Source organism: Ictidomys tridecemlineatus, chromosome 10 (assembly GCF_052094955.1).
Source record: "Ictidomys tridecemlineatus isolate mIctTri1 chromosome 10, mIctTri1.hap1, whole genome shotgun sequence".
Classification (NCBI taxonomy): Eukaryota; Metazoa; Chordata; class Mammalia; order Rodentia; family Sciuridae; genus Ictidomys; species Ictidomys tridecemlineatus.
In genome coordinates this window covers 62,625,661-62,643,938 of record NC_135486.1, presented here as the reverse complement: position 1 = coordinate 62,643,938, position 18,278 = coordinate 62,625,661, and the positions used below count along the sequence as shown (strand labels likewise).

The window sequence follows — 18,278 nt, the reverse complement described above, 5'->3', positions numbered from 1 at the left end:
GTTCATACATGGAATTATCCTTGGAATAATTTCAGCTTCGTTACCATACATAAACATGCCCTGGTGCATGCTTGCACAGTTCACAGCTTGCTCTCCCCCTCTGCAGGACAGCCTGTGGCTGTGTGAGAAGACCTGTGAGACAGGAATGCTGTCTTCCCCTCAGTACTCCCCTCACGAGCTGACAGAGCTGTGGGAACTAAAGGGAGTGTGTGGTGACCCTTGTCAGTGTGCAACAAGGTGACAAGAGATTCATACGGGCTGCATGAAGACCAGGGCAGGTGGATGATAATCTCCATGTAAGTCTGAGAAGAGCAGCCATGGTTGGCAGTAGAATAGATGGTCTTTCAGGAGAGCCCTCGGCTGGCACCTTCACCTGAACCAGTGTGGTACTAATTGTGCAGATTTCCTTCTTTTAAAAAAAAAATCAACTAATAACTATAGCTAAGTTTTTATTTATATATTGGAAAATGATTTAAAATTACCAAATTGTTTTATAAAAGGAAAAGTATTTCTAAATCATGATTAATAGTTCATCTGAGTTTGAATTTCTGCCTGGATTGCATAGGTCTGTATGGCTTGATTAGACAACACATGCCAAAAAAACTCACAAATACTGTGTGCTTACTTACATGAGCAGTGATCACTTATACCAAAGTTTTGGGTTTCTGGAAATAATGTCAGATTTTGTGGCTCTTGAATGAAATGAGCAGTTTGACCTTGGAGAGGAACTAATTCTCAGTCATGAACCTGGCTTAAATATGTTCATTTACTTAGACTAATATCCATGGTTTTTTGTTAATGCTTTTTTTTTTTTCATTTAAGATAAATCCTGAAAATCAGTTTAGTACTCCTGTTAAAACACATTTTTATGAATATATCTCTTTGGGTTTTTGTGCCATAGGGAGGATTTTGCTTTCATCATTGCCCCCTGGGTAAGTCCGTCAGAGCTGGGAACCTGCGAATACTATGCTCAGTTTAGGTATAACTATAGAGAAAAGCCTATGATTGCCTTGTTAAGGACTCTCAAGATAGTATATCTGAGAAGAAAAAGTCTAATACTCAAATTCTAATAAATATGTGCTCCCTGCTCAGACCTGGACCATGTCAGACAGTTTAAAGGATGTGCCTCCCTGAATTTAAGGGACACTTCCCCATGTGACCAAATCATTTCGGTAATCTTAGTATCAGTAGAGAATTTCATTAAAACTAGTCTATGACAGACATTAGCTATATTCAGATGTTATTAGACTAGTTAGTTTCTATTTAATAATAGTGAGGAGCTATAAAAATACATATGAAGTAAGATCAGAAGATCATGAGTAGTCAAAGCCTTTATTACTGCTATTATATACAAGCCTACAAATGGTCTCTTCCTGGTGAAAAGTACATCCTCTGTTATACTTTGGGCAAGCTGTAAAACCTCATTTGACAGTAGAACTGTTCCAGCAAATCATTTCTTCCCAGCGAACCCCAGTCACAATGAACAGTCTAGTCACTAAATTTTTAAAGCTGGTTGTTACCATCTCACTAGTAGACAATCTCCATTTTCCACAGAATAAAACTGTAATGACTGAAGGTCATTTCCTAGTTCAATTTCTCTGCCCGGCATCTAAAATTAGAACAAAGGTAGGGGGTAAGACAGATCTGACAAAACATGACCTCCATGCCACAGGTTACTCAGAAGTCTAATAAATATGTGCTCCCTGATCAGAACTGGACCATGTCAGACAGTTTAATCATGTCTTACTGTGGAGAATTGAGCTTGACTGCCTCTTGGGGGTGGCTTACCTTGGGACTTTCATAGGACAGCAAAAGTTCTGACACAGGAACTTTGAGAAGACGTGACAGTAATGCCTTCACCTTTTGAATGGTCATGGAACCTATCAAAGAAAAGGAAGATGTCTCAAAGGACAGCTACCTGTAAAACCAGGTCACATAATGAGACCAAGCTGCAATGATAGCTGTCCCTGTTGGTTATCAGTTCATCCAGGAAAATAAGTAGAGGTAGATTTGTGTCTTTCTACCACTTACTTGAGTTATTTGGGAAACTCATGGAAGTGAAGCCAGTGTATGACCCAGGTGCCCCTAACAGTTTTTGTGCCGTTTCAGTAGGTATTATTCCTTAATCTGATAATCTAATTTCTGGTTTCTCAGCTCAGAGGAAAAGACAGGTGAAATAATGGTTTTCTTTGTAAATCTTTGTAATTACTTCTTCTGAGTTACTTACTGAAAGAAGCTTGGAGTGGGCTCAGGTGCCCTGAGGAGGTGGCTCAGCCTCCTCTGGGAAGGGAGGGTATAGACTGAGATGGACAAGTTCCAGCATACCTATCCTGTGATTATCAAAAATGTGTCTCATGTTACACAAGCAACCACTAGGCCTGGAATGTAATTTAACTGAGCAAATGCTTTGGTGTATTCAGAACATGGTATGAACTTCTTTCCAAAGATGGCTTGTGGTAAATAGTGGAGATTTAATTATGAAAACCAGTTTCTTTGAAGCTTTAGCTGGAGGTACAGCAATAGTGTGGTGTTCCCACAAATATCACGACATAGTCAAATGAGTATTTTTCTATCAATCATTTTTGTAAAAGCTGTGTTTTTATGCAACTTGTGATAATAAATGTGATCTTTATTTTAGAATAAAAACTGGCCTTTTCTTATTTGTGTACTGAATACAGCTACTTGGTAGGTATTTAAAAACTTTATCATATTCACACCTAGGAGTAAATTGTAATTATAAATTGGACCTTTCAAAAGATTTGGGTGAATTGGCTTTCACTGTTGGAGAGTGGTGAGGAACTGATTCCTGCACACCAATGGGAAATAACACAATTCCTAATCAATGCCAGAAACAAAGTTTCTAAGAGACTTGCCTACCTGCACTGTGTAGGAAAGTGGCAACCTGTATGTAAATAACTATCATTTCTAATGTGATTGTCTTATTTAGAAAATATGAAGATAGTTACTTCTTTTTCTTTCTCTGACCAAGCCTGTTAAAGGCTTCTTGTGTTCTCATGGGGGTGCCTGAGTTTTTGTATTTTTTACTTGCCAATTCCTCTAGACCTGCATTACCCAATATAGCAAGCACACATGGCTATGGAGCACCTGACAGAAATTAGTGAATTTAAACTTGCTTAGCCACACATAAATAGTGGCAGGCACGGCGAGCAGCACAGAGCTAGGCCTGGTTAGCTTTCCTTGACTTCACATGATAGTATGGTTTTTTGAGTTGATTCAACTATGCCCTGCCCCGCCTGCCCCTGCCATCAAACTACGTGTTTTTTATCTTTACCATTACAAGTGGTACAAAGTAGACCACTAGAAAGCCTGTACAGAGCATGCATGTATTTTCAGTTTTTATAGCAATTACCACATAACTTAATAAAAAGGGTATATGAATTTTTCATACCAGCCAATATTTGTTTTGTTAAATTCATGCTACTTTTTAAAGGGTATTTATCTACATTAGTCATTAGTTATAGCATGTGGCAAAAAAATTACAGTTAAGAACCCTGTAATCTGGTTTACTGCTGAGTTTATAGGATACAGGACTCAGATTCTGAAGTCTGAAGCAGTAATCATCACACATAATTTCTATGGTAATTCTAACCTCTGCTGGTTCATCCGAGGATTAAAAGAAAGTGCATGGACATGGCAGGTGTTTCCAGAACAGGTGTGCGGTGCAAAAGAACCATGTTAGCACACATTCCCAGACTGTAGCCTTTGACTGATGGCAGCATTCTTGGGTATCAGTATTCCTTAGTGATAACATTTCCATATTTGTGGGAAAGAAAAGGGAAAGTCATCCAAAGCTACTAACACTGACAGAGTTCTGGCTCTTTTGTTATTTTGTACCTATGTAGCATTTACGTGTGGAAACTGAATATGAAAGGGAATCACTACTAATTTTAATAGTAGCAAAATTATACACTCTAGGACTAGAAATTGAATTGCTAACAAATACTTAAAATGGAGAAACAGTGGTAGATTAACACTAAATGAATAGTTATCGATCATAAATATACTTCTTGAATATCACCACGCGTATCATAAGCAATGCCATGGTAAGCTTGCTAATGTGCAGTTACTGCACTGGGGCAGACAAGTGAATTTAGTTTACTGAAATCCTATAAACTGATCTGCATTTCATTCCTCCAAGTTTTCACTGCTCTAGATTTGGTATTTTAACATTTAGCTCATGTTTAGCTATGAATCAATTATGGTATACTAAACAATTATTTGTCTTTTGAGTGAAAGTTTAATTTATTGATCTAATTTGTTGACATAAAAGTATTTTTCTAAAACTAATTCAGTTCTTGATTAAACCCAAGAATGCTATACCTCTAGCCCATTTTTATTTTCTGTATGTGTTACTTACTGGGGACTGAACCTAGGGGGTGCTTCACCAAGGAACTACATCCCTGGTCCTTTATTTTGAGACCTGGTCTCAAAAATTGCTAAGGCTGGCCTTGAACTTGTGGTCCTCCATCTTCAGCCTTCCAAGTTACTGGAATTACAAGTGTGAACCACTGTGGTTTCCATAATTTTTTTTTAATTAACATTTTTTAGTTGTAGTTTCACACAATACCTTTATTTTATTTTTTATGTGGTGCTGAGGATTGTACCCAGTGTCTTGCATGTTCTAGATGAGCGCTCTACCACTGAGCTACAACCCCAGGTCCTGGCCATATGTTTTTAAAAAGTTCCAAAGTCTTTTTTTTTTTTCCCCTAAAGGAAAGCATTCCAGTGTGTCTGATGGGGGAAAAAAAAAAGCATGTGAATTCCGAAGAGGCTAAGCCAGTCAACCCCTTAGGCCATAAATATCACAAGCAAAGGCTCCCAATTAAAAACAAAAGACTTTTCCAGATAAGCTGATAAAGTTATGGGAGTCAGAAGACATAATTTTTAAGTATACCATGGTAATGGTATACTAAATTCCCAAGATTCCCAAGTTAACTTGATTCATAGCTAAATATTAGCTAAATGTTAAAATACCAAATCCAGGGAGTTGGGGAGGCTGAGGCAGGAAGATCCCAAGGTCCAGGCCAGCCTGTGCAACTTATACTGTATCTAAAAACATAGTATGTATCCTTGGGTAGAATCCCCAGTACTGCCAAAAGGTATGGGAGACCTGAATTTTGGGGGGCTAGAGGAGTGACATTAACACAGCTGATTATATTTTAGAATACAAAAGACTAATGAAAACCTTTAAATTCTGAGGTCCACACTTCTAGATATGAATTGAATTAAAGGTTTCAATCACTGGTCTATATATAAGAGCCAACCCATCCCCACACCAGTGATTCACAAGTGCAAGGAAGGCAAAGATGGTTTCATTCATCTTACCTGGCAGTTGCTTCTCTAAGACCTTCTGTTCAAGTTGGTTTGGATATTTTATCTTCAGTGCTTTAAGGAAAGAAGGAAGGACTACATTGATGTCTACTACAGTACTGATTTAAAGTTTACATGCAGGGTTGGTTTACATGCTCATTGGTAGAAGTGTGCTTAGAATGTGTGAGGCTTTAACTTCAATCCCAGTAATAAAACCTACAAGTTAATATCACTGCCAAATAATAGAGCTGTTTAGTATAACTTGTGTCAGTCCTGATAAAGAAATCTATCTAAATTATGTTAATTTTTTTTCCTGTTAAACACTTCCATGAATTCCTGGTGACTACAAAACAGCTGGATTACCGGCCTTCCAGTGCTTTGCTTTTCGCTTCAGCATTCCTTTCCTGACAAATGAGCTGGATTTTCAAGTGTAAGAAAAGTCACTGGTTTCCAAATCACAATGTGGTTTACTACTCAAATCCCTCCCACCTTTATAACACTATTAATGAGTTTAAAGCCCAGGAATTGTAGAAACATTAAAGGTTAGAATGTAGGGGGCTGGGTGTAGCTCAGCAGTGGAGGCTTGCCGAGCATGTGCAAGGCCTTGGGTTCCATCCCAGCAGGACACCACACACCAAGGAATTTCGGTATAGAGAATTCCTTTAAAGCTCAAGGCATTTCACTCAGTTCTTCCTAAAAGAAATGCACATCCCTATCAGGCCTTTGCTATCCCTTCAGCCTAGAATATAAAGCTGTGTGTGAATTTGGGATTCTTACTCAGTAGTTGGTTTTTCAGCATAAATGGTTGTTGTACTTTGAGTTCTCCGTCCTCAGGTGCACCATATTCTGTTTTAGAAGAAATCAAGAGGGACAAATGATGAGAGGTGCATGTCAGTGCACCACCTTTTCCTTCCCCAGGATAAGCCTAGCAACCACTGTGTGCTAACCTGAACAGTTTGCTTTTATTCAGCCGCTCTGATTTTTAGGAGAGTGAATGCGCCCCTCCCAAGGCAGAAGCCTCCAGTGTGTATCACATCACTGTTCCTCAGGACCTACAGCGTCCTGGCTCCAACTGTGAGTTAACCTGCTTTCAAACACTTCAAGTGGACACACAGTTTCAACTTTGAAAAATGTTCCCTTTCTGTAAGGTCTGGGAAAAACCCAGTACTATTTGGGACACAAGTCACAGGACACCTTCAAGTGTTAACATGGTATAAGGACAGACTAGGTGCCCAGTGCCTGCACTGCAGACCAGCTCTTCTGCCTGAAAATGCAGTACAGCAGACCCCTAGTTTGTGGGGGACATTCCAGGACCTCAGTGAGTACCTGGCACTGCAAATAATGCCAAGCCTTATATCTGGAATATACATATCTATGATAAAGTTAGGCACAGTAGATCAATATAGCTAGCAATTGAACAATAAACTAATAAAAGTTATGTAAATGTGCACTTTCAAAATATTTTACTTTTTCCTTTACACTTAAATGGAGCATTTTATATCTTATCTGTGACTTATCCAAATTGTAAGCACCACTGCTTTTGTGCTTTGGGGTCTTTTCAAGTGAAATAAGGATTACTTAAACACAAGCACTGTGACACTGCAACAAGTCTACAAGGACATAGCTGAGCGACTTTAAGGTGGGCAGCATATACAATGTGGATGCTCTGGTCAAACGTATTCCTGTCCTGGGGGGACAAGATAGGGTGTTCATTACGTTCCTCAGAATGGTATGCAATTTAGAACTGAGAATTTTTTTTTTTTTTCCTAATGAAAGTTGCAACTGCAAGCTGGGAACAGTGGCACATGCCTGTAATATCAGTGACTCAGGAGGCTGAACCAGGAAGATCAAGAGTTCAAAGCCAGCCTCAGCAACTTAGAAAGGTCCTAAGCAACTTAGCGAGACCCCATCTCTAATAAAGTATAAAGGGGCTAGGGATGAAGCTCAGTGGTTAAGTACCCTGGGATTAATTCCTAGTTACCCCCCCCCCCAAAAAAAATTGCAACTGCAGATAGGGGTAACTACTGTACTTCTCTCCTGCTCTGGGCCAACAGATGAGGGAATTCCTCTACACACCCCAGAGATCTGCTTTTCTCTCGTGGCATTCTGAGCAATGAAATAGTCAACATAGCTGCCATCTGCTTTAGAACCTTTCCCTCCTCACCCAAGTGATTGAGAGTGGCCAGGAAATTGGGCCAGCTAATGAAGTAATTTGAAAGCATTCCCCATAGGCAGGTTTTCTTCCTCTCAGATAAGGTTCCAGCCTGAAGCATTTATGCAGTGAGCTTCACCTTGAATTTGAAAATATATAAAAAGGAAATTCACATAAAAATTAAATGTGGAATAATAATGAAGTTTTAAAAAAATTAAAAGTACATCAGGTACAAAGACTCACAAATTCTTAAGCTTGAAAGCCTGAGAAGCCAGGCTGAAGAATTTAAGGGACTACCACACATATCAAATGCCAAACTCGGAACATGAGCAAGCCTGGGGACAGAAGAGCTGAGGAGAAACCAGGTGGTGTGACTTCTGCATAAGTTAAAATTACCCCAGGATGTTAAAAAATACCAAGTCCTTGGGCTGGGGCTGTAGCTCAGTGGCATAGCACTCGCCTAGCATGTGTGAGGTTCAGGGTTCAATCCTTAGCACCACATAAAAATGAAACAAAATAAAGTCATGCTGTCCATCTACAACCACAAAAAAAAATTTAGTGGGAAAAAAAAATAACCCAAATCCTGTGAGATGAACTGGAATGCTTTCCACCCCCGCCTGGAGTGGAGAGTGGTAACCCCTCATGAAACTGACCATCTAGAGAGCACAGGCAAAGATGAGAGGACTTACATTAAGGACTGCTTTCCCTTCCTCAAATGCAACTCTCCCCCTTCAGGAACCTCAGAGTCTCCCAGCTCCTTCTGCCAAGAGACACTGATTTACCTCTGTCTGCTCTCAACTTGCTGAAGTGGCCCCAAGAAAGTACCTATAGCTCCAAGAGAAGGAGAAAAACAAAAACACACTGAACTGCCTGTGCTGCCCCAGGAAAGACCAGCAGGTCATGTGGACATACTGTGGCACAGGAGCTGGTATCTAGGATGGGCTGCAAGAAATTCTTCATTTGGTCTGTTTTTCTCTGGATCCTGATGTCCACCAGCCTTTTTCCACTCATTTCCAAAAGCTTTTCGGTAATCAAGCTCAGCTCCTCGCCGTTCCTCTGGAAGAATCTATGTTGAAGTGAAATATAAACAAGTCTATGAAAACACTCACTTGTGTTTTGTACCTTGCCCTTCTCCTCCACTGCCCAAGCACAGAATAATCAAATTTAGAGGGATGAGATAATTATATTTTTTACCTTTCTTTTTTGACATTGACTGAACTCAAGAGTTTGTTCAAAAAGATTTCCAGTTTTATCTTTTTCTTCATGAGAACATTGCCCACAGGCTGGCTGATACTGGGTGCCTGGGGTCCCCTCTCTGGGGAATGGCACAGTGTGGCCAGGCCTGGCCTTCCCACTTCTATGGGGAGAAGCAGCTGACAAGGAGTAGAGACATGTTCTGTACTTTTGTCTTTTTTCTACCTAACTCCTCCAAAGAAATCAGAGGAAGTGCCCTATAGTACTCTTTGGAGTGTGCTCCTTTGCGTCTGTTCAAATGAAAATAAATCAGCAAGGGCAGTAGAGCGACAGGCATTTCTGGCACTAAACTAAGTGTAATCCTCTCTCCTGAGGAGTCAGAAAAGAACCATTATTACTAAAATGGACAAAAACAACCTACCACCCTTTGAAGGAAATTTACATTTCATACCCTTTTACAGTATCCAAATATGATTTCTTTTTACAGTTTTTGGTAATTTACCTTCTAGTCTCAAAAATATCTAAAGCCAGGCTTGGCTGTGCATTATTGTCTCCACTGTTCAGGAGGCTGAGGCAGCAGCACCTGAGCCTAGGACTTTGAGGCCAGCCTGGGCAGCATAGCAAGACCCATCTCAAAAACAGAATCCTGTCACGATACCACTGCTCACCTCACATTTGTTCAGGGTTTTCAGCTGACCAATTTTGGCAATAATGAGCTGTCGAGTGGTCTGTGCTTCCTTGCTTCCTTCAGTCAGGGGGTTCCTTAGACAGGACAGGGCACGCAAGCTCTGTAATTTGTTTAGCTCATTGATGAATGACCACTGAAACCCAACAAGAAGAAATAAAAGCAATGTTTCAGACTACTTTTTCAGATTTCGTGAACTAACAACAGAAAAGCAGAAGTCCCCGTTCTAACCTGAGGCAGGGAAGCTTCAGGCACAGAACACCCCATTAGGAAGACCACACTTTTCCATGACTGTGCCACCTGAAACCTTGGCAGCCTGCCTGGACATGCTACACCAAGCTCGCTCTGAATATTTTTTACTTTGCATGAGGAGTTTCACTCTGCGGAGTTATTTCTCTTTTGATTTAAAAGGTTTTCAATAGAAGAAGGAACCTAGGAACTCCACAAGAGTGGGAATAGGCGATAATGCGCTGGGCGCACTGTGACGCAGCCCTTACTTGTGATATCCGATTGTCATTTACTACAAGGTACTGCAGGGACGGGAACATGGATGTTTTGCACCCTACAAAAAAGGAGAATTAAGTCACATGGTAGAAGTGAAAAGAAATGGCTAAAGAACAGGGGCAAGGAGGCCAGGTGCAGTGGACCATGCCTATAATCCCATGTTATCAAGAGGCTAAGGCAGGAGAATCGAAAGTTCAAGGCCAGCCTTGGTAGCTATAGCAAAACCCTGTCTCAAATTATAATCTTAAAAAAGGACTGGGAGTGTAGCTCAGTTGTAGAGTGCCTTTGGGTTAAACCCCCAATAACATACAACAGATGGGGGAGTAGGAGGGCGGCTTTACTAATCTCATACCAATTCCAGCATCCGGAAAATGTATAGAAGAAATTCCAGTGTCAGAAAGGATTAGTTGTTCTAATCTGAAATTATAAATGTTAAAGTTGACTACACAGAACAATATAAATGCTATGGGTTATCAACCAGTCTAGGTTTATAAATTCTTTCCTCTATCCTGGGTTTTCATTCCATGTAAAATGAACAGAAATCAGAGTCCAATTAAAGGCATGCAGAATGATTAATGCTGTAGCCTAGTGATTCTACAGGCCTCTAGCATTCTGTGCCCCTACTGCTGTCTCTCTTGCTAAAAGGGTCTAAGAAATAGTCTCAATTCCCCAAGTTTAACAAAGTTCAGGCTCAGTATTATATCACTAAGGTCAAATTATCCATTCTTCAAATTATCTAGTACATGGTCCACGTTGTATGTGGTTCACAAGTAAATTCTCCAAATGAATTAAAATAAAACTTCCTACAGGAAATTGCTCAATTTAAGAATCTTATCACTATCATATTTCTATTGACAAAGGTAATAGCAAATGAAAATTCATTCTGTAAAAATTTACTAGGCCTACTGTAATAGCCATTTTAGAATCAAATTACCTGGGCAGATAGGCTATCAGGAACAGCTGGTTTTCATCAATTAATGGGTTAGAGGAAAGGTCTAACAGCTTGAGCATCTGTAGAACATTACTGGGCCTGTATGGAAAACACCATCTTTTCAGCATGTGTTGCTGCCATGAGCATGTGGCCTTAGAATACCTGCATTTGTTATTAGGGACCGCTGGGGTGGAAACAAGTGGGTGTGACCATGGAAAGGGAACCTGGGAGACCCTCATGGTGTGATTCAAGTAATCCTGGCCAAATCAGTATCAGCATCCTGCTTGTGACACTGTGCCACAGATCTGCAAGTTTTTATCAGAGAAGAAACTGGATTATGAGGACAGGTAAATTCTGTATATTATTTCTTTTTTTTAAAAATATTTATTTATTTTAGTTTTCAGCGGACACAACATCTTTGTTGGTATGTGGTGCTGAGGATTGAACCCGGGCCGCACGCATGCCAGGCGAGCGCGCTACCGCTTGAGCCACATCCCCAGCCCTGTATATTATTTATTATAAATGCAGAAAAACAGCTGCATTTGGCTGTATAATAAAACCATTCTGTACAATAAAATCTTACTAATTTGAATCCAAATTTGTTGAAAAATTTCCCACATGTGTTTATTTCACACAATTTAATGATGTAATAATGAGTAATTTAACCCACTGTATCTAAACATCTCATTTATAAAACACCTAAAAAATAAATAACAAATTTGCCACTTACGGTAACTTTGAGATAAACATTTACATTTTTAGAATTGTACTCTTTTGAGGAAAATAATAGATGAATGATTAGTAAGAATATTTATTAAATTACTGACATAATTAAAATTATTAATAATAAGCTTTATATTATGATTTCCAACCTATTTTAACGTACCTGTGTCAATTTCATTGAAATAGACAAAAACTGATACCCTGAGTTCAATCCCTGGTACCAAAAAAAAAAAAAAGAAAGAAAGAAATAGACTTATATCTGAGTGTGTTAATAAGGAGAGGCAACAATACATATTTTTTTTTTTTAAAGAGAGAGTGAGAGGAGACAGAGAGAGAGAATTTTTAATCTTTATTTTTTTTTTTAGTTCTCGGCGGACACAACATCTTTGTTGGTATGTGGTGCTGAGGATCGAACCCGGGCCGCACACATGCCAGGCGAGCGCGCTACCGCTTGAGTCACATCCCCAGCCCAACAATACATATTTATTTAAAAGAACGCACTTTTGGGGGCTGGGATTGTAGTTCGGCAGTAGAGCACTTGCCTAGCACATGTGCGGCACTGGGTTTGATCCTCAGCACCACATAAAAATAAATAAAGGCATATGTGGATCTACAACTAAAAAGAAATACATTAAAAATATATTAATAATATATATTTAAAATAAAAAAGTCAAGGCTGGGCATGGTAACCTGTAATCCCAGCTATTCAGGAGGATCATGAGCTCAAAGCCAGCCTTAGCAATTTAGTGAGGTGCTAAGCAACTCAGTGAGACTCTGTCTCTAAATAAAATACAAAATTGGGCTGGGGCTATGGCTCAGTGATCAACTGACCTTAAGTTCAATCCCTGGTACAAAAAAACAAAAAACATTCACTATTCAGCAGAGAACAACATCACATGATTGTAATCTCAGCAACTCAGGAGGCTTAAGCAGGAGAATAGCAAGTTTAAGGCCAGCCTGCGAAATTTAGACACTGTCTCAAAATAAATAATAGGAAGGTCTTGGGATGTAGCTCAGTGGTAGTTGCATTTAGCTGTCTCCAGTATCACCAACATAAATAAATAAATCTATTATTTAATCCTTAGCAAAGAAACAGGAGAAAGTGCCCAGCATATCCTACAGAACTGCTATTGAGAAACAGCAAGCTGAATATATTTATGCAAAAGTAGAAGTATTTAATTCAGGGTGTCACCCTCATGAGTTTCCCTCAATTCAACTAACTTTCTAATTGGTGAAGGCAATAAATAATCAGAATTTAAGAAAAAAAATTTTTTTAAGGCAAAACAGATTTATTGAAGGTGAGGATAGGTACAGCAGAGAAGGCTGAGTCCCAGAGGCTCAAGGCCAGTTTGTTTCAAACTCTTATCCGTAAATCCTCCTACCAGTTAAAACTGGATCTAACCATCTCCCTCAGGGTGACTAAAGGGCGCAGGCTGAAATAGAGCCACCTATTACCTTTCAGAAATGAAGATGTTGTTGGAGTCCAGATACAGCTCCTCAAGGACTGGCCACCCCAGGGCACACTGCAGCACCTGGAAGGGAAAGCTGTTCAGGGCTAAGTGGCCTCTGCTGGTGCTACTTCCTGCAGGCTCACTGCCACAGTTCCACAGCAATTCCATGCAGTTGCTGTTTTAGAAACACTGCGTCAAACACTTCTCACCAGCTGCATGTGGTCTGGGTGGGGTAGCAAATTAAAATGTTGATTGGCTGCACTGTAACATGCTGGAGCATTTTGAACCCAGCTGGTGAGCATCAGTAGCTGGCTTAGGAAAGGTGCTCAGAAAGTGGAGCTGGAGATGGTGACCAAGCACCATCTACCAGAGTCTGATTAGCCTAAGGTGCACAGTGGTGCTGAGCACCCTTCTCAGTTCCAGATGTCAGTATGGTGTGTAAAGGATGCACCATTCAGACAATGTGTCTCAATATTTCTAAGCATCCTTCCTGTCCTGAGGCTAAATCTATACCTGGTTGATATCTATCTTATCCCAAGAAGGAGTGTGGGAGTGGAGTGCCAGGGGTTGGGGCCAGGTCAAGGGTGATGGGACCCCACTGAGCTACCTCTGTGGCACTCTGTAGACAAAGGACGCAGCTGAGCATTTCTGTGCTTGCTTTAATGGTGGAATATTTTGGGTGTGGAAGCAGAGAAACCATGACTGAAGACGGTACCAGATGCGAGTGCCAAATGCTGCTGTGCCGAGGACCCAGAGTCCACTTCTGACTCTGGCTGTCTATGAGGAACAGTGGTGTGAGGAGCTGGACTTTCTACAAGGAAATTATGAGGTCTCTGCTCGTGAGACCTCTATCTCAAACCCCATATCAAAAAAGGAAAGAAAGCTCAGCACATATTTACTGCCTATCACTATGGAGTGCCAGTGTTTATCAGGCCACTAGAGCAAATCCAAATGGGCTGAGGGAGAAGGACCAAGGAAGAACATGGATTCCTAAATATAAAATTCTGATTTTCTAACTCCTGTTATGCAGTATAAAGAATCCCATTACTTGGATAATAGGATGATTTAAATGAAGCCACATTTGTGCTTTAATTCCCTATAAAGCAAACATTTCCAACTGCTTATTACTATGTAATAAACCAAAGAAACATAATTACCTCAGCCCACGTAATTCCTGTTTGATTGAGAACTAATACCTTCAATGTAGAAAACGTTCCAGTTAGCACTGGTGAGCCAGAGGGAAACTGTAGCTTGTTTTCACTGTGTAGAAAGAGAAGATACAGTGTACTTTATTGCTTGTACAACTGAACCAATGAAGATAGCAAACCTAAGGGGTTTGGTTTGTTTCAACCCTAAATTAAATGCTTATTGAAAACAGTGAGTGAGCCACCACAACTAATCTTAATATTTACAACATACAACCTTTTAGTACCTGATGTGCAAAAGTGTTTCCACAGAGTTAGGCATAGTGTGAGGCTGCAGGTGCCTAGAAGCCTGAGGTGCAGGCATCTCTAAGGTGAGATTCCAGACTCACAGGATGAGTCTCTGGATATTGCAAAGGGCAATTCTGTTATCAAAAGTGTTACTGATCTCATGCTAGAACATGAACTAGAATTCTGCTTTTCTAAACATGGAGTCTGCCCCTGTGCTATTAGGATGGATAAAATAAACTGCTGTCCTTTCACATCTTTCTCTGAAGACAAAGTCTCATCTTGGAAAGTTGACAGTCACTTTCAGACCTTAGTCCAGCCAAGAGTGGTAATGCACACCTGTAATCCCAGTAAATTGGGAGGTTGAGGCAGGAGGATCACGAGTTCAAAGTCAGCCTCAGCAACTGAGCAAGGCCCTAAGCAACTCAGTGAGACCTTGAGCTGGGGCTCAGTGGTTAGTATCCCTGGGTTCAATCCCCAGCAGCTCCCCCTCCCCTACAAAAGAATGAAAAGTGAAGAACAGGATATGATGTCACATGCCCATAATCCCTGAGACTTGGGAAATTTGTAATCCTATGATTGCAAGTTTGAGGCCAGCCTTGAAACTTGAGGTGCAGGCAAGTTTCAAAACAAAAAGAGCTGAGAATGTAGCTCAGTGGTAGAGCATGTACCTATCATGTGCAAGGCCCTGGGTTTGACCCCTAGCACTGCAAAATCAAACAAACAAAAAGGAATGAAAGGGGAGGCCTGGCTGAATCCTTGGAAAGTTAGATTCTGAGATTAAAAATAATAAAATATTCAGAAAGGCCTACAAAATTGTGACATTACTACTCTAACAAAACTGAATTAAACAGTATCCCAATGAAATCACTATTCCTAATACACTAAAAACATCCATATGAAAAAGCACTTTTAATAATATCACCTATCTTCTCCTCCCCAGCTAAATATCACCTCCCTTAATGTTCCACATTTCATTGTCATATTTTCAAGACATCTGAAAATCTTCCAGTTTAATGTTAACCTATCTCATTCCCCCTCTTGATAAAGAGTCAAACACATTTCTTATTAATGATCATCTTATTGGACCCTCTAAAAGACTATAGTAATCAATGTGCCCTTAAAGAATAATTTAATTTTAGGGAATTTAAATAAGCCCAAATTTGTCCACGACCTAATAATATCTACTAGGTGGCAGCCTTACCATCTGATTCCCACAGAGATACTGGGAGGGTGAAGGACACAGGAGTTTTATGATTCTCAACAATAAGGAAACCAGGAGTTCATACCTGAGATTAAGAACCACCAGGTTTTTGAGTTGATCAGCAATACGAATCACTTCATCCCATGATGACAACAGGTTTTTTGACACATCTACTCTTGTAATATCTAAAAGCACATGTTAAGAAACAATAGTTTCAAAGGACTCATGTAAGACATAAAAGTATTTACCTCTTTATTCTGGAGCACAGGCTCTTTAACTTTTCACCTTATACTCACTGTTCTATTTGAAATTGTTTTTGTGTGAACAGAGCATAATGCTTTTCAACCTTTTAAATTATCCCCCAGTTGTCAATTCAAAACTAAAAAGCTCATTGTCATATACTTGAAATAAACATCTACAATCTTATGAATAAGAACCAGGTATCATAATTAAACTATTATCCAACAAAAAAGAGGGGGAAACGACAGAGATGGTAACTGATACATTAAGCATCAAGCTGAACCCCCAGGCCTGGCCCTCAGAACTGCACTGTAGCTGTAGGCTTCACCGTTCTCCTGCGTCCTCCTATATCCGTGTTACTGTGACCCACAGGAATCTCCAAACACATGGCATCATCTGGGGGAGGGGGTGGGGAGACAGGGGTTAGTTTGAACACAGGTTCAAAAGTGTCAAGAATGATTTGGGAATTCAGAGGGTCTCTAGTACCCTGGAAATAGTATGACACCCACTGTCACTGGTACAGGGACTCAGAGAAGAGTAACCCAGCAGGACAAATAGCTCTGAGCAAGCACCAGAGCTGACGGGCAAGCATGACTGCTAACCAGAGACGGTCATCATGCCCTAAGAGGGCCCTGGCTCCAAGAGTTCCAGTGAGGGAAAGGACTACCAGCTAAAAGAGCTGGACCTTACCCTAGATTCTGACATGGGTAACCATTACTCAGTTTGCTCATCTACCTTACAAGTAATTACTGAGGGCCAGGAGGCCAGCAGTGGGCAAAGAAACGTCTGGGTGGGGGAGAGACAGGTGATAAGCATGTGTCCAAGATGAAACAGGGCACGTGGGAAGGCAAGGATGGTAGTTTGTATAGTGTGCAGGGAAGACCACCACCTCTTATAAGAGGGCATTTGAGCAGAGACCTGGAGCAACCGGGGAAATGACACCTTGAAGAAGCACATCAAGAACAGAGGATGACAAGAGCAAAGGTCTCTGGTTAGGATGGGTTCAGCCTATGACAGGGACAGCCAGTTTCAACATGCTAGGAGTAGAGAGGGCTGGGGTTCTGAAAAAGAGGTCTCAAAGGGGCTAAGGATGTGGCTCAGTGGCAAAATGCTTGCCTTACATGCATGAGGTCCTGGGTTCAATCCCCAGTGCCAGAAAAAAGAGGTTGCAAAAGTCTCTAGGTGGCAGACCAGATCACAAAGGGCCCTCCCTAGGGACTATGTTAAAATTTAGTCTTTGCCAGCCTCTGCCTAAAATGAGAATTGAGTTTGGAATAGTGTGATGGGATCTGACCTGGGTCTTTAAAAAGTCACTCCTGCACACACCTATAATCCCAGCAACATGGAGGCTGAGGCAGGAGGAGGACTGCAAGCTGCAGATCAGCCTGGCAACTTAGCAAGACCTTGTCTCAAAATAAGGATTGGAGAAGTAGCTCAGTGGCAAAGTGTCCCTGGGTTCAATCCTAATGCTGCAAAAAAAAGAGCTGAGAACACTAGGGGCAGGATGCTCCCTTCACAACTAGGCGCTGCTGAGTAGCACAGTGCTTTGGAGCACACAGGCCCAGGTCTCCCTGGTGTCAAACAGGGAAGGAGCAAGGAAAGGCCAGGCCTTCGGCTATGCGAGTTTCTGCCCCAAAGAAACAAGGACCACCCTGAGGTGAAAGCTTGCATGCACACTGCATGGAATGCCAGACCAGCAAACAATCTAGTACCTGAGGGATCCCCCCCCCACCTGGCAACACAATGGCCCTCAGCTCCAACAGATGTGAGCTGTCCCCGCTGCTGTTCCAAAGGCTTCTCTCAGGCTGCCCCAAGGTACTGATAGCCATTGCATCCTGGAGGACAGTGGTATCCACCTAGGACCAATGTGCGGGGTGCTTTTCATTGCCTTGCAGTCCGAAACTTGGGCCATCCCCGCTAACCAGGGCAACAGGATGCTTAGAAAGAGATTAAGGCCATGGCTCCTGAAGTCCATCATGTAGGCTGGGGCTGTGCACATTTCTGCTGAGCAGGACACAGCACGTGGAATGGCTCTTCTCCAATCAAGGCTGAACACTGCAAAGGTACTTCCTGTAGTGTTCCTTTTCTCTCTCCCTCACCTCCTCTCTCTCTCTCTCTCCCCCTCCCTCTCTCCCTCTCCCTCCCCCCCCCCCACACACACACGGTGTTCAAGGATCTCTTACTAACACTTCCTGCTCCTGCACAGATTCTCTTCCCCAAGTTCAGAGCCAGCTGGTGAGGCAGAAGATGGCTGGTCTCTTCCCCTGGAGGAGCACTCGGAGTTGACATGCTCAGATCTATAGCCCTTCCACTGCCTATCCAGTGAACGACCTCAAAGATGGATCAACCCAGCCAGGCACAGTGGCACACGCCTATAATCCCAGCAGCTCGGAAGGCTGAGACAGGTGAATCCAGAGTTCAAAGCCAGCCTCA

The 18,278-nt window shown here is 41.4% G+C and overlaps 2 protein-coding genes across 13 annotated transcripts in view; one reads left to right on the top strand and one right to left on the bottom strand.

The window, feature by feature from the left end:
- Tbce (tubulin folding cofactor E) overlaps nt 1-18,278 on the bottom strand; it is a 53,258-nt gene that overhangs the window by 4,175 nt on the left and 30,805 nt on the right. For 2 of the 6 annotated variants that reach the window (XR_013426628.1, XM_078023076.1), the window contains exons 6-16: nt 15,691-15,790; nt 14,129-14,231; nt 12,976-13,052; nt 10,801-10,896; nt 10,219-10,283; nt 9,860-9,924; nt 9,346-9,498; nt 8,396-8,549; nt 6,109-6,177; nt 5,347-5,427; nt 1,789-1,880 (exon numbers count right to left, since the gene is read on the bottom strand). Coding sequence is in view for 3 of the 6 variants with exons in the window: in XM_078023076.1 (XP_077879202.1) it covers nt 1,789-1,880; nt 5,347-5,427; nt 6,109-6,177; nt 8,396-8,549; nt 9,346-9,498; nt 9,860-9,924; nt 10,219-10,283; nt 10,801-10,896; nt 12,976-13,052; nt 14,129-14,231; nt 15,691-15,790 (1,055 nt within the window). In the remaining 3 variants the exon portion in view is untranslated. Of the gene's footprint in view, nt 1-1,313; nt 1,610-1,788; nt 1,881-5,344; nt 5,428-6,108; nt 6,178-7,495; nt 7,623-8,395; nt 8,550-9,345; nt 9,499-9,859; nt 9,925-10,218; nt 10,284-10,800; nt 10,897-12,975; nt 13,053-14,128; nt 14,232-15,690; nt 15,791-18,278 lie in introns of those variants that run through there. The other 4 variants (XM_078023075.1, XM_005320359.5, XR_002483441.3 and 1 more) reach the window with 4 other exon arrangements.
- The window catches only part of B3galnt2 (beta-1,3-N-acetylgalactosaminyltransferase 2), an 87,115-nt gene that overhangs the window by 45,085 nt on the left and 23,752 nt on the right, over nt 1-18,278 (top strand). For 3 of the 7 annotated variants that reach the window (XM_078023081.1, XM_078023082.1, XM_078023077.1), the window contains one exon: nt 107-2,646. The exons of 1 other annotated variant lie outside the window; for it this stretch is intronic. In XM_078023081.1, the coding sequence (XP_077879207.1) occupies nt 107-241 (135 nt within the window). In that variant the 3' untranslated portion in view covers nt 242-2,646. Of the gene's footprint in view, nt 1-106; nt 2,647-11,194; nt 11,396-17,740; nt 17,843-18,278 lie in introns of those variants that run through there. 3 more of the 7 variants (XM_078023079.1, XM_078023080.1, XM_078023078.1) reach the window with 3 other exon arrangements.